Source organism: Rhinoraja longicauda, chromosome 7 (genome assembly GCF_053455715.1).
Source record: "Rhinoraja longicauda isolate Sanriku21f chromosome 7, sRhiLon1.1, whole genome shotgun sequence".
NCBI lineage: Eukaryota > Metazoa > Chordata > Chondrichthyes > Rajiformes > Arhynchobatidae > Rhinoraja > Rhinoraja longicauda.
In genome coordinates, this window is record NC_135959.1 from 43,487,260 (window position 1) to 43,510,041 (window position 22,782).

Below are 22,782 nucleotides of genomic sequence, written 5' to 3' on the forward strand. Positions count from 1 at the left end.
AACATCCCCATCACACGAATGAGCAATTAAAAGAAATATACTTTATGGGCTATTTGATATTTGGTTTTATTGTCATTAAGATTGTATTACGATACCTGAATAATGAATGTAAACATACAGTTATAGATTTGTTGATATCTATTGATTTCTGCCATACTGTAATACAATAAAAGTGCTCACAGATAGCCCCAAAACATTTACAGTGTACAGTATTTACAATGTAACGTAACGCGATAGCACAGATAGATAATGCGATAGAAAATGCATTATTTACATACTACATTACATTATTTACATTATTTACACATCTACATACTAAAACTCTCGCTTGTTTGCTTGTTTGTTCCTGAACTACAGCCAAAACGGTACACGATAGTGCGACAATTTTAGGCCCACCTTACTCACCATCGTCCCTTTGGTGTTAATGTAAAAAGTTTAATTGAAATTGGTGTTATATTTTTTAAGTTATTCACATTTTAAAGTTTAAATCTATCTCCTAGGGAGGGGGAGGGGAGGGGAGGGGGGGAATAAAGGGGGGTGGGGAGGAGGGGGGATAAGGGGGGTGGAGTGGGGGGAGGGGGGAGTGGAGGGGGAGTGGGAGGGAAGGGGAGAGTGGGGGAGGAGAGGGTGCTGCACCAATGCAGGAGAGGTTTGGGCCCAACGGGTCCACTTGGTCCAGTTTTTGTTAAATGTCATAATGCCTCGATACTTTAATTCCAGATCTTTCTGTTACGTTAGGAAATGCATTTCACCATTTACAACAAAAGCAATATAAAGCATAATTATAAACCTGCTATAAACCCTTTGGTTATATTCACTAAATGTTGTGGGAGCAAATGTCTCTCACAAGGATACAATGATAATTTTGTGAACAACAGTTATATAAATTTTTAATTAATTTTGTAAACCACACATGTTCCCATTGATAACTTTTTAAATTAAGCTGACGTTCTAAATCCATAATAAAGAGTATGTATGAGATTGGATTACAGTATTAGTTTTTGCATCAGGACTAATATAATATTAGTGATTAAAAAAAATTTCTTCTTGTCTACATTAAATAGTGCTTAAGTACATCATAGCAGTGAAAGGCTTTGGATTATGCAGAGGGTGTGAAATTTGCTAAATAAATATACTTTTTTTTCCTTTCATAGTTTCTGTTTGCCAATATTGTCTTTGAATGTTCTAGCAATACCTCTTGTGTTATGTCGTTCATCAAATGGCAGATCAGTAGTTCATTCAAGCCCAGAAATGAATTCATTACTACTCACTTTTTGTATGCTGTGCCCAAAAATTGATTTTACCCTAAATAGATTGCATTTGCGATCATTTGTGATCTGTGGAAACTGAATTCAAATTTTCATGGTATATGCAGATATGGTTGCCGTTTTTGTATGTTAGTTGATAAATTGTTAAGGTGAAAGCACTGTTTAAGTATTTTTAATTATTTTGAGTGTATTACTTCCTTGGTCACATTTGTTCATTAAAGATTCATTGATATATAAACTGTGACAAGAATTCTATGGTCTACTTTACTTTCACTTCTCATCTTGTTCGTTTACATCCTTCTCTCCTGTGTTATTTTCACTTTTTGGCTTAACTTGGAAGAAAATTTATTGTTGTTATGAATTTCTTATTTAAAATGTTTTGTTTTCACTTGGTATTATTCTTCCTTAATATAAAGATACAACAAGCAGTTGCATTCAACACAACTGTGAACCTCCAATGTATTGAGTATAGAAAGTGGGACATTATATTACAGATGTACAAGACATTAGTGAGGTCGCATTTGGAGTACTGTGTTCAGTTTTAGTTCCTCCGCTATAGGAAGGATGACATTAAGGTGGCAAGAGCGCAAAGAAGATTTACAAGGATGTTGCCTGCGCTAGAGGGGCTGAGCCTATAGGGAGAAATTGGGCAGGCTAGAACTGTACTTCTTGGACATATTTGTGCATTATCAATTATCAAACATTTGTTATTGCTCAGATAGTTCCTTGTTCCCATTTTATAATTAGCCTGTTACTGACTCTTTAAGGGATCTACATTTACTTGTATGTAATAGCTTTAATGAAGAGAAATGTGCAGGGAGTGGAGAGATATGGAATATTGATGGCAGATAAGAGTTGGTCTTGGCATCATGTTTGGCACAGAGGTTGTGGGCCGAAGGGCTTGTTCCTGTGCTGTACTGTACTAGGTTCTAAGCAGCAAAGGGGATCAAAGTGTATATAAAAATGTTAAAATTACAAAATTAATATAACTGAATGCTTGAGGTTCCATTGAACCCATGTTTTCTGCCTTGAAAATACAGCATTTAATTTCATGCAAATCATTGTCTGGACTCTTAATCAAATGGCACTGAACTAAGAAATGGGTGTAGTTAATGCTTATGCGTAAGACTGCTCGTGCTTTTACTGATCAGGCATTCTACGAAATGGTAAAATCGAAGAGAATGTATTTTAATTTGCTTCCACCAAATTGGAATGGAATTATTGACAAGTTAACAATAGTTAAACTTTCTACCGTTATTTAATAGATTATTGATAATATAGTGAAGGGATTATTGTTTCCTGTGGATATCTGTTCATTGGTATTATGTTTGGTACTTGATTATAAAAAAACATTCCATTATATAGTTTCAAACAAGGCTATGTAAATATAAAAAAAATTTAAAGCAGCAAGTTATCTATTGATGTGAAGTTCGTAGATTCATAAGTTTTAGGAAAAAATTAGGCCTTTCGAGCTATCAAGCCTACACTGCCATTCAGTCATGACTGATCTATCTTTCCCACTCAACGCCATTCTCCTGCATTCTCCCCATAACCTTTGCTTATTGGGTTTATGCTTAGGTTTCCTAAAAACGGAATTTTTAAGAATTTTGCATTTCCTATCTTTTGTATCTTTCAAAACTAGCTGACATATTACATTTTCTGCTTTTAATTTAGGTGCTGTGGAGCTTCCAATCACAGGGCTGCTTTGGAAATTCACGAGTCTGGTGGAACTGAGAATGTATGTGAGAGCAAGTCCACCATGCTTGGGGAAGAGGATCATCCACAATCCGATGCAGAGCAATTACAGCTTGAAGTGGCAACTGTGGGATGCAGCAGCTTTGCCACAGCAGCATCAGTTTGTGCAGATGAAGCTGACCACGAGGACCTTGCATTTGAAGGAAGCATTAAGGAAATCAGTGAGTAGTTTAGTTTAGAGATACAGCGCGGAAACAAGCCCTTCGGCCCACCGAGTCTGCACCAACCAGCAAATCCCGCATATTAACACTATCCTACACACACGAGAGACAATTTACATTTATACCAAGCCAATTAACCTGCAAACCTGTACGTCTTTGGAGTGTGGGAAGAAACCGAAGATCTCGGAGCAAACCCGTGCAGGTCACGGGGAGAACGTACAAACTCTGTTCAGAGAGCATCCGTAGTCAGGATTAAACCCAGGTCTCTGGCATTGTAAGGCAGCAACTCTACCGTAGGGCCGTCGGGCTGCAGTTGAGGTTGACAATAAAAATTCAAAATGCACCTGGATATGCTGATTAACCTCCGGACAAATGTTTGTCATTTATGTTTTAGAATTGGTTTCATTATTAAGTAAAATGAATGAGCTAATAGTTGGGGTATTTCCTCTATACTTGCAAGGAAAAGTGTTCACATTTCATTATCAGGAATCATTTTCTACCACTGGTGCAGAGAACAATAAAAAATAAATATATCTCCAAGGGATACTGATCTCTTTCCAACTCAATTTCAGTATTCCTTTGAAAAGATGAAGGACGTTTTTTCACATGTTTTAATTTTTTTTAAAGTACGTATTTTGAGCAGTAGCCTAGTAAAAAGTAATATTTTAATTATACCAACATCTAAATATTGTTTCTGAGTTATACAACTCTTCAAAATTGCATTGGTGTTACAGAGTATACTGTTGGGAATTTACCTTTGTAATGTAAGACACTTTTGATACGATGGTAAGGAATTTCTTAAGGAATTTCCCAATTGTTTACTATGGAAATCTGATTAAGAATAAAGATTTATGTTAGTGTTCTGCGGTTGATCCAAGGAAATTCCTGGCACATATGTTTACTAATAGCTGTAAATTTTAAATAACAATATACTTCATCAAAGTTACTGCAAAACCAGTAATAAGGACCTCCATTATTGTTATGTTTAAGGAAAACTAATATGATATTGGATATCAGGAGGTGCAGAGAAACTAACATTTGAAATCATGGGTTTCAAAGAGAAAACAGCCTCGCAGTGAGTTTCTGTTGAATAATTAAATGTTGATGGTTCTAAATATGTAGAATTGTATAAGTTGTGCTTGTACTCAGAACTTGTTTCCGTGTCATTCATAAGGGATGTATTAACAAGAAGTGATGGAAAATGTCTAATAGTTACCTTGTGTTGCACAATGTGACAGTGTTTGATATGGTGATGCACAACAATGATGTTGGCAGAGAGATGAGGTCTTTCAGCTAGATTACAGGATCATAGGAAAGATATTAAAATAGAATCTTCAAGGTTGGAACTTCTAGATTGAAACTATATGGATGCCAGCAGTCCTGTGGCTCATGAATAAAAATGAGCAAGGTAGTATTTATGATGTATGACGGAGGAGATTTGTAGGAATCCAGGCTCTAGCGTCGTGGGGCATTGGGTCTGAGATTAGAGAGTGTCCATAAACAAATAAACAAATTTCTGGATAGCTAAATAATAGGGAATTTCGACCATCCCAACATTAATTGTGACAAAATAAATACAAAAGGTGTAGATTGGTGTGTAGAATTCTTGATTTTTTTCTTTAATGCAGCAGGCTAAATAAGAAATGAACCAATTAGAACAGAACAGTACAGCACAGGCCCTTCACTCCACTATAGCCCATCCTGAAAAGCTTCTTGAGAAGCTCATGGTGAGCCACCTATAATTATGTGGCTTGCTAGACCATTCAAGAGGGTATTTTAAAGGTCAAATGAGTCTGGAGTTAACTGAAGCCAGACATTTGGACAAATATATGGAATGGAAGGTTTAGGGGGATATTGACCAAATAAATAAATGGGACTAGCTTGATGTGGAAATTTGGTCAGCATGGACATGGTGGGCCGAAGGGCCTGTTTCCATGCTCTACAGCTCTGTGACTACATGCCAAACTAGATAAGAATATCATATTTTACAATAAATCGAGTAATTTTCCTGCAATCATTAATGACTAATTATTATCTTTAAAATTTCATATTATTAATCTCAATGTAAATACCACAGATGCCATAATGGGTTTTGGATTGTTAGTTCAGGCTGCTGCTTTACAAACTTGGTAAATTAATCACTATGCCACCATGAAAGCAATAATGCAGCTAGATTTAACATATAGTATTAGGTAAGCCAGGCGTAAAAGTTCTCAGTGAGAAATGGCCAGGATTAGTTGACTCAAATATGATTTATCAATAGTTTAGAAACTACTGTCAGTGCCAAAGTAGTTGGAGGCATACCAGGAGGTGAAAGCTCAGAGCAAATATGTTCCTGGTTAGAGCAGGTGTGAGACTCCGAAATCTTGGCCTCCTAGAATATAAAAAGATAGGACAAACAGAGGAATCTTCTGCCAGTTAAATCTGAGGTTTCAGTCTCACACCGGTTCAACCAGGAACATATTTGCTCTGGAGCTTTTACGTCCTGGAGTGCCTCCAGCTACTCTGGCACTGAAAGCAGTTTCTAAACTATTGCTAAATCATATTTGTGTCCAGCAATCCTGGCTTGATAGAAACAAGAGAGGATAAAGCAGAGGCTCTGATTATACTTTTCCAATCCACTCTGGTTTCAAACATGTTGCCTGAGGACCAGAGATCTGCTGATGTGCCATCATTAAGTCATTTGAGAGCAGTCAGTCTAACAATGGACAAATTACTGGAAAAAACTATGAGGTACAATATAGCTCATCAGTTACAAGGGCTCAAACATATCAAGAACAGCACATTTTGAAGTAGAAAATTTTAAATCCCTGGGGTCCAAGTGAAAGCTCAATTCGAAATTAGTTCAATGGCAGGATGCAGAGGTAAAGGTTATCTTTCAAGATTAGAATGAGTGCTGGATATCTTGCTTTTCGCACATGTGTCAGGGAGTTAGACAAGAATCTATAGAACATGGCAAGTGTACAGGGGTGGCACAGTGGTGCAGCGGCAGAGTTGCTGCCTTACAGCTCCAGAGACCCGGGTCCAATCCCTGACTATGGGTGCTGTCTGTACAGAATTTGTACATTCTCCCTGTGACCACATGGTTTTCCTCCGGGCGCTCTGGTTTCCTCTCACACTCCAAGATGTACAAGTATGTAGGTTAATTGGCTTTGGTAAAATTGTAAATTGTCCCCAGTGTGTAGGATAGTGCTAGTATACAGGTTGATCGCAGATCAGCATGAACTCTGTGGGCCGAAGGGCCTGTTTCCGAGCTGTATCTCTAAAGTTTAAAGTGTAGATTAGAGACTGGGTTATCCTCTGATGAGCGACTTGCCATCAAAACCTTTTCAATATCTTTAAAGTACAAATTAGATTGTAAGGAAATACATCTCATTTGGCTGGGCATGTGCAGTCTGAATAGAATTGGTGGACGAACTAATCCCACATGAGTGGCATCCATTTTGATATCCTGTGCATTAACTCATTCCAGTGGTGTAATCTACAAAATGAACTGCAGCAATTCAAGAAGGTTTCTTCATCATCATCTCCCAACCGTGCAACCTTTGCAAGCATTAAAGTCAAGGATTACAATTGGAATACCACCACTTGTATATCACTCTGTTCTGACTTGGAAGTGTAGGACCATAGTACATTGTGGCTGTGTATAAATACAAAAACTGCCTACTAAATAGCATTACCTTCACTAGACAAACATCAAGAAGTAGTTCAACACCATCATTCAAGGACAGTGAAGAATGGGAAACAAAAGCCAGTTTAAACGCACATTTCACAAATGAATCAAGCTAGCAAATGCTAAGGAGGCACGGTTTAGTGTAAAAGAGAGCAGGAAATGAAACAGATAAGAAGGCAGACTAAATGTAATTAAAGTCATGAAATAGCAGAAAAATGAAGAACATAATAACTTTCATATTTGGATAATATAACTTGACAGTCTTCAAAAGCAATGAAGCATACAACAGTCTAAATTTTTTATTAGAGAGGATTTATTTTTTGATTCATAAACAAAGTGCTGGAGGAACTCAGCGGGTCAGGTAGCATCAATGACGGGGTATAGAGGTAAAGGTTAAGGGAGGAAATGGATAGGCAACCTTTTGAGTCGGGACCCTCCTTTAGACTCGAAGAAAGGTGAAACGATGCATTTCCATTCCCTCCACATATGCTGCCTAACTCACTGAGTTCCTCCTGCACATTGTGTTTTCCAGCATCTTCAGTTTCTTGAGTCTCCAAATATTTTTGACTGAGATGTTGAAGAATGTATTAACATTATATGCTTTTTCTTATGTTATAAGACAATTATTAAATTAATTTATTTCTGGATCTTTAGATATTCATTCCAAGGATGCTCAGCCAATCCATCCTGAAAGGCTGCTGACAAACCCCAATGTCCATCTTCATCGAACAAACAGCACTGCAAGCTCGGATCTCCGAACTGAACTCCAGAGTCCAACTACAGAAGAAGGTGATATTTCCCTTTCTCTATTCGTTCTCCATTTCTTGTTTTTAATGTTATCTCTTAATTGTTAATGTTATCACCATCTTTTTGTCTTTCATCACTTTATCTCTGTGCTTTTTTTGTTTGTCTTTCTTTTAATGTTGTTGGTGGGAAGGATGGGCAAACCGAAAATAAACCATGACAAGCTGTGTTTGACCGGGTTTGCAGAACTATTGGTAGCTCCTATCCCAAGTTTCAATCATCTGTGATTCCATTGTGTTCACTGGCAATACTGTCCATATAATCTCCACATGCCCATTAACATTCCCTCCTTTCCTTTTTTAACTACCCGTCCAAACTCTAATATTCCCTTCCATTCGCTACACTATTATAAGGGCCTGTTTCCATGCTGTATTTGTCAAAATAAAAACTAAAACATTTTGGATATTAGAAGTGTCAGCTACTAAGGAAAATGACAGACTGAAAATTCTGAGGTTTTGGCGGAATTTGTAGAAACCTAAACAAGTAAAGTAAGTCACAAAATGTGGATTTTTTAACATTGAATCTATCATATTCCAACATCAGGAATTACAAATACCATAAAAACTAACTATGACTTATTCAGTGAATTCATCCCACATAATATTACATTTAGTACAAAACAGACTTTATCTGTTAATTTGAAAATATGCTGTTTGGTGCTTTATTCAGCTTTACTAAAACTATGGAGTGCATGCATTATTCAAATAAAATACTGGTAACAAGATACCCTTTGTTAAAACATTTGGTAAAAAAATTTGGCCCTACTTTACAAGTCTTTAAATGCTTCCCTGGAGTTGACGTGATGTTTAAATTCTGGACCAACTAACTCAAGAAGATTCTTCTTTCAATTCCACTTGGTTTGTACCAAGTGAGCAAAACTCAACCAAAGCAATGACAGGCACTGCCTTTATGTTCTCAGATTAGAAAGGGGGTAAATTTACCTTCATAATTCTGCTGTTATAAACATCAAGGACAAGGCAAAGCTTTGTGATGATGTTGTTTCTGCCATCCTCATACATTTCAAGAGTCAGTTAGTACTTGGTGACACAGCTTAGCTGCTTGTATAAAATACTAGGAGGATGTCATCTCAAAATTAAAATTTTAAGAGAGGGAATAAGGTGAGAAAATTAGAAATTTGGTGTTCCGTTTAATATTTAAGTGAATGGAGAATAAGTAACGTACAAATCCAGTCCAGAGAAATGAATTCAAATACCCATGGCAGCAAGTGAGCTGAAATTCAATTAAGTAAATTCTGGAACAGAATATTACATTGACCTTGAAGCTGCCAAATTCAACTGACTTACAAACATCATAGTATTGGACAATTTTAGCACAGAAACAGTCCATTCAGCCCACCAAATCTTTGCTGACGATCAAGCATTAATTTTTACATTAAACCTACCATACTTTATTGTCCCCATATTCTTATCAAATCTCCCTCTGGATTCTACTACTCATACACAGTAAATTACAGTGGCCAATTAGTTTATCAACCTGCATGTTTTTAGGATGTGGAAGGAAATAGGAGCACCCAGAGGAAAGGCACACAATTACACGGAGAATGTGCAAACTGCACACATACAGCGTTAAAAATCAGTGGCTCCACGGATTGTGCTACTATCTTTTGGGTAGGAAAGAAGTTATCCTTACCTGAGCAGAAGTGATGTCAACGTCCCATAACAAATCATCAAAAAATTCTCTCTACTTATCACAATAAACAGTTGTACACAAAATGCAAATAATGCAGTCAAAGCAGTTGAATCCTGACTTCTGTCTAATCCTGATGTTAACTATAAATGAGAAATGTATTAAAATTGTCTTCATTACATCCTCATATAATTCTTCTCATTCATTATTCTCTTACTGAGTATAGCAGGGAAACAGGCCGCTCTGCCCACCTTGTTCAGGCTGACCAAGTTGACATATTGGAGTTGGCAGGCAAGTCCCACTTGCCTGCATTTGGCTCATATTCCTCTTTTATTTTGAATCTGCCAATGACCTTTGCTCATTTTGTTCTTGCAATCTGATTTTCTTTTTCAGACTTTTCTTTGTAACCGTATATACAAAATATTAACCGTTCTCTCTTAATAATTACTATTATTATGAATTATATTCTTTGCTCCTAAATGTTGCTTTCAATTTATTTGTTCTAATATTTTATTTTGTTGCATATAGATGTATATTTAGCTTGCACTTTCCAGTTAATTACTGCATTTATTTTTGAGTAAAAACACCCTTCGGTTTATAGACAATAGACAATAGGTGCAGGAGTAGGCCATTCAGCCCTTCGAGCCAGCACCGCCATTCAATGCGATCATGGCTGATCACTCTCAATCAGTACCCCGTTCCTGCCTTCTCCCCATACCCCCTCACTCCGCTATCCTTAAGAGCTCTATCCAGCTCTCTCTTGAAAGCATCCAAGGAACTGGCCTCCACTGCCTTCTGAGGCAGAGAATTCCACACCTTCACCACTCTCTGACTGAAAAAGTTCTTCCTCATCTCCGTTCTAAATGGCCTACCCCTTATTCTTAAACTGTGGCCCCTTGTTCTGGACTCCCCCAACATTGGGAACATGTTTCCTGCCTCTAATGTGTCCAATCCCCTAATTATCTTATACATTTCAATAAGATCCCCCCTCATCCTTCTAAATTCCAGTGTATACAAGCCTAATTGCTCCAGCCTTTCAACATACGACAGCCCCGCCATTCCGGGAATCAACCTAGTGAACCTACGCTGCACGCCCTCAATAGCAAGAATATCCTTCCTCAAATTTGGAGACCAAAACTGCACACAGTACTCCAGGTGCGGTCTCACCAGGGCCCGGTACAACTGTAGAAGGACCTCTTTGCTCCTATACTCAACTCCTCTTGTTACGAAGGCCAACATTCCATTGGCTTTCTTCACTGCCTGCTGTACCTGCATGTTTCCTTTCAGTGACTGATGCACTAGGACACCCAGATCTCGTTGAACATCCCCTCTTCCTAACTTGACACCATTCAGATAATAATCTGCCTTTCTATTCTTACTTCCAAAGTGAATAACCTCACACTTATCTACATTAAACTGCATCTGCCATGTATCCGCCCACTCACACAACCTGTCCAAGTCACCCTGCAGCCTTATTGCATCTTCCTCACAATTTACTCTACCCCCCAGCTTAGTATCATCTGCAAATTTGCTAATGGTACTTTTAATCCCTTCATCTAAGTCATTAATGTATATCGTAAATAGCTGGGGTCCCAGCACCGAACCTTGCGGTACCCCACTGGTCACTGCCTGCCATTCCGAAAGGGACCCCTTTATCCCCACTCTTTGCTTTCTGTCTGTCAACCAATTTTCTATCCATGTCAGTACCCTACCCCCAATACCATGTGCTCTAATTTTGCCCACTAATCTCCTATGTGGGACCTTGTCGAAGGCTTTCTGAAAGTCGAGGTACACCACATCCACTGACTCTCCCCTGTCAATTTTCCTAGTTACATCCTCAAAAAATTCCAGTAGATTTGTCAAGCATGATTTCCCCTTCGTAAATCCATGCTGACTCGGAATGATCCTGTTACTGCTATCCAAATGCTCAGCAATTTCGTCTTTTATAATTGACTCCAGCATCTTCCCCACCACTGATGTCAGACTAACTGGTCTATAATTACCCGTTTTCTCTCTCCCTCCTTTCTTAAAAAGTGGGATAACATTTGCTATCCTCCAATCCACAGGAACTGATCCTGAATCTATAGAACATTGAAAAATGATCTCCAATGCTTCCACTATTTCTAGAGCCACCTCCTTAAGTACCCTGGGATGCAGACCATCAGGCCCTGGGGATTTATCAGCCTTCAGTCCCATCAGTCTACCCAAAACCATTTCCTGCCTAATGTGGATTTCCTTCAGTTCCTCCATCACCCTAGGTTCTCCGGCCCCTAGAACATTTGGGAGATTGTGTGTATCCTCCTCAGTAAACACAGATCCAAAGTAACGGTTTAACTCGTCTGCCATTTCTTTGTTCCCCATAATAAATTCCCCTGCTTCTGTCTTCAAGGGACCCACATTTGCCTTGACTATTTTTTTCCTCTTCTCGTACCTAAAAAAACTTTTGCTATCCTCCTTTATATTATTGGCTAGTTTACCCTCGTACCTCATCTTTTCTCCCTGTATTGCCTTTTTAGTTAACTTTTGTTGCTCTTTAAAAGAGTCCCAATCCTCTGTCTTCCCACTCTTCTTTGCTATGTTATACTTCCTCTCCTTAATTTTTATGCTGTCCTTGACTTCCCTCGTCAGCCACAGGTGTCTTTTACTCCCCTTAGAGTCTTTCCGCCTCTTTGGGATAAATTGATCCTGCAACCTCTGCATTATTCCCAGGAATACCTGCCATTGCTGTTCTACCGTCTTCCCTGCTAGGGCCTCCTTCCAGTCAATTTTGGCCAGCTCCTGCCTCATGCCTCTGTAATCCCCTTTGCTATACTGTAATACCGACACTTCCGATTTTCCCTTCTGCCTTTCCATTTGCAGAGTAAAACTTATCATGTTGTGATCACTGCCTCCTAATGGCTCTTTTACCTCTAGTCCCCTTATCAGATCAGGATCATTACACAACACTAAATCCAGAATTGCCTTCTCCCTGGTAGGCTCCAGTACAAGCTGTTCTAAGAATCCATCTCGAAGGCACTCTACAAACTCTCTTTCCTGGGGTCCATTTCCAACCTGATTTTCCCAGTCTACCTGCATGTTGAAATCTCCCATAACCACCGTAGCATTACATTTGTGACACGCCAATTTTATCTCCTGATTCAACTTGCACCCTATGTCGAGGCTACTGTTTGGGGGCCTGTAGATAACTCCCATTAGGGTCTTTTTACCCTTACAATTTCTAATTTCTATCCATACTGATTCAACATCTCCTGATTCTATGTCACCCCTTGCAAGGGAATGAATATCATTCCTTACCAGCAGAGCAACCCCACCCCCTCTGCCCACCTGTCTGTCTTTTCTATACGTTGTGTACCCCTGAATATTCAGTTCCCAGCCCTGGTCCTCTTGTAGCCATGTCTCAGTGATCCCTACAACATCATACTTGCCCATGACTAACTGAGCCTCAAGCTCATCCACTTTATTTTTTATACTACGCGCATTTAAGTACAACACTTTAACTTCTGTATTTACCTCCCCTCTCACATCGGTCACAAATGGCCCTGCCCTTAATCTCTTTTCCCCTCTAGAACTTCTGTTCCCATTCTTCCGAGAGTCTTCTGCAATATCTCCTGTATTCCCTTTAACCTCATCTTCATATTCCCAATTTGTTAACCCTTCCCCCCCACTACTTAGTTTAAAGCCACAGGTGTCGCACTAGCAAACCTGCCTGCCAGAATGTTTGTCCCCCTGCTGTTAAGATGTAACCCGTCCCTTTTGTACAAGTCACCCCTAGCCCAGAAGAGATCCCAGTGGTCCAGAAATCTAAATCCCTGCACCAGCCCCTCAGCCATAAATTCATACCCTCTATCTCTCTGTTCCTGGCCTCACCAGCACGAGGTACCGGTAGCAGTCCAGAGATAACCACCTTCGACGTCCTACTTCTCAGTCTTTTTCCTAACTCTCTAAACTCCCGCTGTAGCACCTCCTTCCTCTTCCGCCCGACGTCATTCGTGCCCACGTGCACAACGACTTCAGGTTGATTGCCTTCCCTCACTAGGATTTTCTGAAGCCGGTCCGTGATGTGCTGAACCCTGGCACCAGGGAGGCAACAGACCATCCTCAAGTCCCTCCTGCTGCCACAGAATCTTCTGTCCGTCCCTCGGACGATGGAGTCACCCACCACTACGGCTCTTCCTGACTTCGGTCTCCCCTGTCGAGTATCCTTGCCAACAGGTCCGCCACTCGGACTGGAAACGTCTTCTGCCCCGACAGTTCCCAAGAGGGTATACCTATTTGCAATAGGCACAGCCACTGGGGTCTCCTGTAGTCCACGTCCACTCCCCCCTGAAACAGTCTCCCACCTTCGCTCGACCTGGACCCTTGGCGTGACAGCCTCACAATAGGTCCTGTCGAGGAAACTCTCGCATTCCCGGATGGCCCTGAGGTCATCCAACTGCCTCTCCAACTCCACCACACGTCCATTCAGGAGCTGCACCTGGACACAGTTCTTGCAGGTGTAGCTCCCAGAAGCTCCAGCGACGTCCCTATCTTCCCACATCCTGCAGGAAACACACTGCACCAACTTTTCCGCCATTACCTTGTGTCTATAAACAGTTCAAACAATTGTACCCTCCTCACCTCAGCCTCCTCGCCGAAGACTCGCAGCCAAAGACTCGCACTTTTCTCACTGGGCTGCACCCGGACAGGGCTGCACCCTTTTGCAAATCTTGCTTATATCACCAATTTAAATTGCCTGATTGTCCAATTTACCAGACTTCTCACTTAAATGATCAACCAATCCACGTATTCTCTTCTGACTGACTTATTGCACTGTAATTCCCACTCACTTACAGCCAATGGTGGTCCTCTCTCCAACTTCCCGACCTTTATATTTTTACAATTGTCATTTAGTGCTGCCATGAAGTAAATTGATTTACTCTCCCAATTGATTTTCTCTCCCACATTACTCTACTCACTCACCAATGTCAAAGAGACATCCAGTGTGGAAACAAGCCCTTTGTCCCATGTCCCATCTACGCCAGTCCCACCTGCCTGCATTTGGCTCAATCTCTCTAAACCTGTCCTATCTATGTACCTGTTTAAATGTTTCTTAAACGTTGCGATAGAACCTGCCTCAACTACCTCTTCTGGCAACTCATTCCATACATCCATCACCTATTGTGTGAAAAAGGTACTCTTCAGGTTCTTATTAAATTTTTCTCCCCTCACCTTAAACCTATGTCCTCTGGTTTTTGATTCTCCTCTCTGTGCAAGGACCTCTGTGCGCCTACCCGATCTATTCCTCCCATGATTTTGTACACCTCTATAGGATCACCCCTCATTCTCCTGCGCTCCAAGGAATAGAATCCTAGCCTGCTCAACCTCACTCTGTAACTCAGGCCCTCGAGTCCGGGCAACATCCTAGTAAATCTTCTCTGCACCCTTTCCAGCATGACAACATCTTTCTTATAATATGGTGCCCAGAACTGAATGCAATAATAATAATAATAATAATGCATTACATTTATATAGCGCTTTTCTAAACACTCAAAGACGCTTTACAGGGTTTACTAAAACATAGAAAATAAAATAAATAGATAAATAAGTAAACGAACAGAAAAGGAAAAAGAAGGTGAGGTGACGGTCAGTGATTGAAGGCGGTGCTGAACAGATGAGACTTCAGTGATGTTTTGAATGTGGTGAGTGAGGAGGAGTCTCTGACGGTTTGGGGTAGTGAGTTCCAGAGTGTGGGAGCAGCGATGGAGAAAGCCCTGTCCCCCCAGGATCTGAGTTTGGTCCGGATGGGGGGGGACAGGAAGTTAGCAGCAGAGCAGAGCGGAGGGTACGGGTTGGAGTGTGTCTGTGGAGGAGGTCAGTCAGGTAGGATGGGCCAGGTTATGGAGGGCTTTGTAGGTCATGAGGAGGATTTTGTACTGGATTCTCTGGGGGATGGGGAGCCAGTGGAGCTTGTAAAGGACGGGGGTGATATGGTCACGGATCGGGGAGTGGGTGAGTAGATGGGCAGCGGAATTCTGGATGTATTGGAGTTTATTGATGATTTTTGAGGGTGAACCATAGAGGAGGCTGTTGCAGTAGTCCAGACGGGAGGTGATGAAGGCGTGGATGAGGGTTTCTGCAGCTGTGGAGGAGAGGGATGGACGGAGACGGGCGATGTTTTTGAGGTGGAAGAAGGCTGTCTTGGTGATGTGTTTGATGTGTTTGTCGAAGGAGAGGGTTTGATCAAAGATGATTCCAAGATTCCGGATGTGAGGGGAGGTGGATACTGGGAAACCATCAATATTGAGGGTGAAGTTGTGGGTGGATTTGGTGAGTGTTTTTGGTCCAATGATGATGATTTCAGATTTGTCGCAGTTGAGTTTGAGGAAATTGAATTGAAGCCAAGATTTTATTTCAGTGATGCAGTTTGTCAGAGTGTGTGGTGGTGGAGTTTGTCTTGGTGGAGATGAGGAGCTGGATATCATCGGCGAAGCAGTGGAACTTGAGACCATGACGGCGGATTAATTGACCAAGGGGGAACAGGCAATACTTTAAATATGGCCTCACCAACGTCTTATATAACTGCAACACAACTTCAAAACGTCTATACTCAATACTCTGATGGCGGCTAATGTGCAAAAGGCCTTTTTGACCAGTTCTGCCATGAAGTAAATTGATTTGCTCTCCCAATATTAGTTTAGTTTATTATTGTCGCGTGTACAGAGGTACAGTGAAAAGCTTTTTTGTTGCGTGCTATCCAGTCAACGCAAAAACTGGATAGCATACAACAAATGATTACAATTAAACCATCCACCTTGTACAGAGATAGGTTAAGGAGAATAATGTTTAGCGCAAGATAAAGTCCAGTAAAGTCCGAAAGTCTCCAATGAGGTAGATGGTCGGTCAGGACCGCTCTCTTGTTGATGATAAGATGGTTCAGTTGCCTGATAACAGCTGGGAAGAAACTGTCACAAATGCCTCAATAATCTACTGAGTTACCAATGTCTTTTAGGTCATTACTTGAAATCTACATTATATAACATTCTTGGGGGGGAAAAAACCTCTGACTGTACGCTTCCTAAGTATTTAAAAGTAAGGATGTCGTCCTTAGACTCTGACAGCACTACTGGCAAACTTCCAGCAAGCTTGCTCAAGTAATGACCTAGATTTTAGAGTCACTGCTGGTGGCATTTCACTGTGCAAATGCCAGCAAATACAGAATTTCCACATGTCTGCATAAAGTCTTCAATGTGCTGTCAGCTGCTTAAGGTAATTACTTAGACTGCTGTGATTCCTTGGAGAATATAATATGGGAGCAAAACATTGTGGGGATTCCCAGCAATTGTATCAGAACATAGTACAATATAAACCAGAAACAGCAGTAGTCAAAATTATCTCTCGAGTCTGTTCTCCCTTTAAGTAAGATCATTACCCATTGCACCAATGGCCTTCACATCCTTGCCTCATCCCAACAACCCTTAGTTAATCTATAGTTCAAATGCTTATCAGCACCAGCCTCGAATATCTTCAATGGCGGGGAAATGTATTTAATGGTGTGGATTGTGGAGAAAAATAACATAATACAAAAAATTATGTGACCCAGCACAAGGAAATCTTTGATTTCATTGGATAAGAGGGCTGCAAGGGATTAAGCAAAGCGTTGGATTAGATTTTAATTGTGTTTTCTTCAATGTTAGAAAATAGAACAGGACAGCACAACAGGCCCTTCAGCCCACATTGTCTGTGCTGAACATGATGCCAAGACCATTTCTTATCTTGCTGCACATAATCCATATACTCTGCATATCTATATGCCTTTTCAAAAGTCTCTTAAATGCCACTATAGTAGCTGCCTCCCCCACCATCCTGGGCAGCGCTTTCCAGGCACTCGCCGCTTTCTGTGTTTTAAAAACAGTTGCCCGGACATCTCCTTTAAACATTGCCCCTTTCACCTTAAAGCGATGGCCACTAGATTTTTATTGTTCTATCCTGGGAAAAAGGTTCTGACTGTCTATCTCTCTCAAAATACGTGCCACAGGGGTCAGTGCTGTGTCTACTGTTTGTTACTTACATTAATGATTTGGATGACAATGTAGCCAACATTGTTAGTAAATTTGTAGATGACACCAAAATTGGTGGTGTAGTGGACAGTGAGGAAGGATATGTAAGTGTACATCGGATTCAGATTCAGATACTTTGGATTTGGATGCAGAACTAGCTTACCGAGGGTTGTGGTGGAAGGACAACATTCAGGCTGGTGGTCTGTGACTAGTGGAGTTCTGCAGGATCTGTGCTGGGACCTCTGCTGTTTTTGGTATGTATGAATGAATTAAATGTAAACGTATTTATTCACAAAATGCTGGAGTAACTCAGCAGGTCAGGCAGCATCTCGGGAGAAGGGTCTGAAGAAGGGTCTCGACCCGAAACGTCACCCATTCCTTCTCTCCCGAGATGCTGCCTGACCTGCTGAGTTACTCCAGCATTTTGTGAATAAATACCTTCGATTTATACCAGCATCTGCAGTTATTTTCTTATACTAAATGTAAACGTAGATGGATTGGTTAGTAAGTTTGCAGATTACACCAATATTGCTGAGGTCGTGGACTGTGAGGAAGGCTATCAAGGTATACAGCAAGATATAGATCAGCTACTGAAATGGGCGGAGTAATGACAGATGGAGTTTGACCCACGTAAGTGTAAGGTGTTGCACTTTGAGAGGTCAAATGTACGGGTAAATATACAATTAATAACATGAACTGGATTGATGTACCAGTTCATAACTCCTGAAAGTGGTAACACAAGAGTAGTTAAGAAGGCATAAGGTATACCTGCTTTATAGACAATAGGTGCAGGAGTAGGCCATTCGGCCCTTCGAGCCAGCACTGCCATTCAATGTGATCATGGCTGATCATCCAGAATCAGTACCCTGTTCCTGTCCTCTCCCCATACCCCCTGACTCCGCTATCATTAAGAGCTCTATCTAACTCTCTCTTGAAAGCATCCAGAGAATTGGCCTCCACTGCCTTCTGAGGCAGAGAATTCCACAGATTTACAACTCTCTGAGTGAAAAAGTTTTTCCTCATCTCCGTTCTAAATGGCCTACCCCTTATTCTTAAACTGTGGCCCCTGGTTCTGGACTCCCCCAACATTGGGAACATGTTTCCTGCCTCTAGCGTGTGCTTTCTTCTTAGGCCCCCTCGGTCATGGCTGACCATGGGTGATGCATCCTAGTTGGCTGCTTGCTCCACACCTCGGCTAGAGCAGCGTCGCTTGTGGCTGAAGAGACGAATGCGGGAGTGACAGTCTCTGTCGCAAAGGTCACATTTGTGTGTGGTCTCTGGTCTGTTCAAGTTGCTGTGCTCCTTTCTGCGTGCCCACTTGTCTGCCGCTGCATTCATCGGTTTCTCTTCCCCCGTTTTGAGATGTTGGTTCAGGGTACCTCTCCACCTTGTATGGTCAGCTGCAAGGCTCTCCCAGGACTCCACATCGATGTCGAGCACCTTCAAATCTCTCTTGCAGACATCCTTGTAACGTAGCTGGGGGCGGCCGATGGTTCTCCTCCATATATGTCAGCTCTCCATAGAGGATGTCTTTTGGAATACGGCCATCCTCCATGCGGTTGACATGGCCCAGCCACCGCAGCCTGCGCTGCCTGAGTAGAGTGTACATACTCGGAAGGCCAGCGCGAGACAGAATCTCAGTGTTGGACACTCTGTCTTGCCAGGATACGGCGGTTGCTTCTAAGGTGGAAGGTGTTGAGTCTTCTAGCATGTCCAATCCCTTAATAACCTTATATGTTTCAATAAGATCCTCTCTGCTCCTTCTAAATTCCAGTGTATACAAGCCCAGTCGCTCCAGTCTTTCAACATACGACAGTCCCGCCATTCCGGGAATTAACCTAGTGAACATAGGGAAGGGCATTGAATATAAGAGTCATGATGCAGCTTGGTTAGGCTGCATTTGGAGTATTGCGTGCAGTTCTCCACTGATATTTTTGCAGCTTCACTTTTCAGTTTAACTTTCTATTCCAGTAGCTTCAATGCCATCCCTCTCTGGGGTCAACCTACATATTTTACCATCCCCTCTTCAATACTAACATCAATTGACCACCTCTACTCAGTGTTCCTACTCTGCAGACACTGTAGTGCCTTTTGGCCATACAGTAAATGTTGTTCATTCAACAAGGCTATTCTTGTTTCAACAATCACTCTTGTGCCACAGGAGGGTCATTTCTTGTCTCTCCTGTCATCCATTTCATTCCTGAACTGAAAGAAGATGCAATTTTGAGATTACCATGCCTGAGGCCTTCCTAATCTACTGCTTACCATCTCAATCATTATCACTAATGTTACAAATGTTCTCCATCTATATCATAGCTTTCTTGTGAATCATTATTTTTTCTGCTTTCCCTCTCTTCCCAAAGGTTTTTCTATTTGCATGACTGCTTCACTGACTGATCAAAGGTAAGATGTGACCTATTCCTAGGATTTGGTTAATAACTCCTTTGATCATTTACATTTTAATCTTCCCTCCCTCCCCTCGGACAGGTACCATGCTTACAGTTGCTACATCTCTTGGATAACCTGTATAAAAAGAAGCAACATGTGAAAAAACAGGACCTACAAACCTCAAACTTTCACATGCAACTGAACTATAAAACAAATATTTGCTAAAATAACTTTTAAAATACAATAATAAAATTGGAAATGTATTAAGACTTTTGCTTGTACTTTTTAACTGCAGCACCACCAAAGCAAGCTGGTCTGGCTGAAGGAGAGGTTACCAGTATTGGCCTTCTTCGGGCTGATCCCAGTATGGAACTAGGCCTGAGCATCGTAGGTGGGAATGAAACTCCCTTGATTAATATTGTAATTCAGGAAGTTTATCGAGATGGCATTGTTGCAAAAGATGGAAGACTTCTTTCTGGTGACCAAATATTACAGGTAATAAACTTTAAAAAGTGTTCACAGGAAACATAGGAAACTGCAGATGCTCTGATCTTGAGCAAAACACAAAGTCCTGGAGGAACTCAACAGATCAGGCAGCATCTGGGGAGCTAATGGTCAGGCGATGTTTCGGGTCTGGACCCTTCTTCAGACTGGACCCGAAACGTCACCTATCCATTCCCTCTTTCTAGGGTCTCTGGCACAGTGAGGCACCAGCTCTAACAGATGCTGTAATAATTATTAAAACACTTTTGATTTTGACATGAGGTTGACTTGGTAACAAATGTCAAAACTAAATTAGAACTCGGAGCCTAAGCCTGAAGGATATACTTGCAATAAGAGAGCATGTGATGAGTGTTAACTAATATGAAGGAATTGTCTTCTGAGGAGAAATATAGTAGCCTAGGCCATAAAGGAGCACTCATCAAAGCATATAACATTTTTACAGAGCTTGACAAGATAGATGAACGGATTATGCGTTTCTTTTTCCTGTCTAATACCATGTATTCAGGTCTCAAAAGAAGGGGGTTGGCCTTTGGCTAATAAAGAACAAGATGACAAGAAATGTTTCACCTTGACAGTGGTGGATCTTTGAAATTCTCTGCACAAGGCACTGTTGCACTCATTAAGGTGCACGAGAATGTCGAGCCACTTGTTCCCTGTTGCACAGATGCTTTATGCCCTGAAACAATGGTGCACTGCTGTCTCTACTTTGTTCCAGATTAATGGTGTTGACATCAGCAATGTACCTCACAACTACGCCAGAGCTGTGCTATCGCGGCCCTGCTCCACTCTACTGCTCATGGTTCTGCGGGAAAGGCGATTCAGTGGATTAACAAATTTCCACCCTGACAACAGCTCTGCACGAGAAGATGGCTTTCATTTGACTTTGCTCAAAAGAGAATCCAGCGAGCAACTTGGCATTAAACTAGTTCGTAGACTAGATGAGGCAGGCATCTTTGTCCTGGACCTTCTGGAAGGTGGACTGGCCGCCCAGGATGGGAGATTATGCAGCAACGATCGGGTGCTTGCAATAAATGGCCATGATCTGAAGCATGGGACACCTGAACTAGCTGCTCAAATTATCCAGGTACAGATATTTCACTGCAGTCAATATGTTGAAGTATTTTTTAAACTTTTGAGGTAAAACTGCTTTCATTTTTTCTATCAGTAAATGTTTTATTTTCTTTCACTGCAGTCAATATGTTGCTGTATGTTTTAAACTTTTGAGGTAAAACTGCTTTCATTTTTTCTATCAGTAAATGTTTTATTTTCATGCTTTTCAGGGCAGTGGTGAGAGAGTTCACTTCATAATCTCCAGAACAGCAAAGAAGCAGTTCTCCAATGTTATTCAAGAATTGGGAACACAGATAAGTCAGCAACATCCTAACCAGTTCACACACCTCATGCCCCATATCAAATCTAATACTCACAAGGTAAGTGGGTACAATATATATGCAATGATTTTCACTGAAATGCATGGTTTACATTGCTTGAGCCCGCTAGGAGTCGAGTAATCAGCTTTGAATCAGTGAACTTCTGAAATTTAAAATTAGAAACAAAGAATTGCAGATGCTGGTTTATACCAAAGATAAGCACAAGGAGTTGGAGTAATTCAACAGGTCAGGCAGCATCTCTGGAGAAAACAGATGGGTGACGTTTCGGGTTGGGACAATCTGAAGAAGGGTCCCGACCTGAAACGTCACCCATTCTTTTCCTCCAGAGATGCTTGCTGCCTGACTCGCTGAGTTACTCCAATACTTTGTGTCTAAGTTGTGAAATTTTCTCAGTTGACTTCATATTAGCAAGAAGTATTCAAATGATGCCTGATTTTCTATTAAATTAATTATTTACGGTTATAATCAGCAATATAATTATTCTTCAGTCATTAGTAATCATTTAGAAAATCTTAATATATTTTTCATTGTTATCATTTAAAATAAATATGATTGACCTTAAAGTAAATGCAGGGTAGCAGAAACAATATCCAAATGACATAAGTTTAAGATGAGAGGGGCAAAATTTAATAGGAACCTAAGGGACAACTTTTTCACTCAGAGGATGGTGGATATATGGAATGAGCTGCCAGAAGAGGTAGTTGAGGTAGGTACTATAACAACATTTAAAAGACACTTGAACAAGTACATGGATAGGAAATGTTTAGAAGAATATGGGCTAAGCAGGAATCGGACTAGCTTAAATGGGGCATCTTGGTCGGCATGGGTGATAAGGCCAAGGGACCTCTGTGCTTACATTTATTCATGAACAATACAAAAAACATGGATAATAAAATATACTGTAAAATGCATTAAAGGACATCAAACATGTTGCAGAGCTCTGAGCTGTAGCACAGCAGCCCATACTCAGGCCAGAGTGATCAGAGGATTAGGACCAGGGCAACCACTGAAAAATAATCGCGATGATTATACGAGGATCTGTGATGAATTGTGGAATTGGAACTTCATTCTTGAATATTATTCCTGGACACAATGTGTGTTGCCTAATGTAATTTGCAGAATTAATAGAACTTTTATTAAATTTTCTCAGCCTCA

At 40.9% G+C, this 22,782-nt stretch overlaps 1 protein-coding gene across 1 annotated transcript in view; it reads left to right on the plus strand.

Moving 5' to 3' along the window:
- lnx2a (ligand of numb-protein X 2a) overlaps positions 1-22,782 on the plus strand; it is an 80,423-nt gene that overhangs the window by 42,015 nt on the left and 15,626 nt on the right. The window contains exons 3-7 of the mRNA XM_078402394.1: positions 2,943-3,184; positions 7,512-7,646; positions 20,028-20,227; positions 20,952-21,320; positions 21,517-21,666. Of these exons, the coding sequence (XP_078258520.1) occupies positions 2,943-3,184; positions 7,512-7,646; positions 20,028-20,227; positions 20,952-21,320; positions 21,517-21,666 (1,096 nt within the window). The remainder of the gene's footprint in view (positions 1-2,942; positions 3,185-7,511; positions 7,647-20,027; positions 20,228-20,951; positions 21,321-21,516; positions 21,667-22,782) is intronic.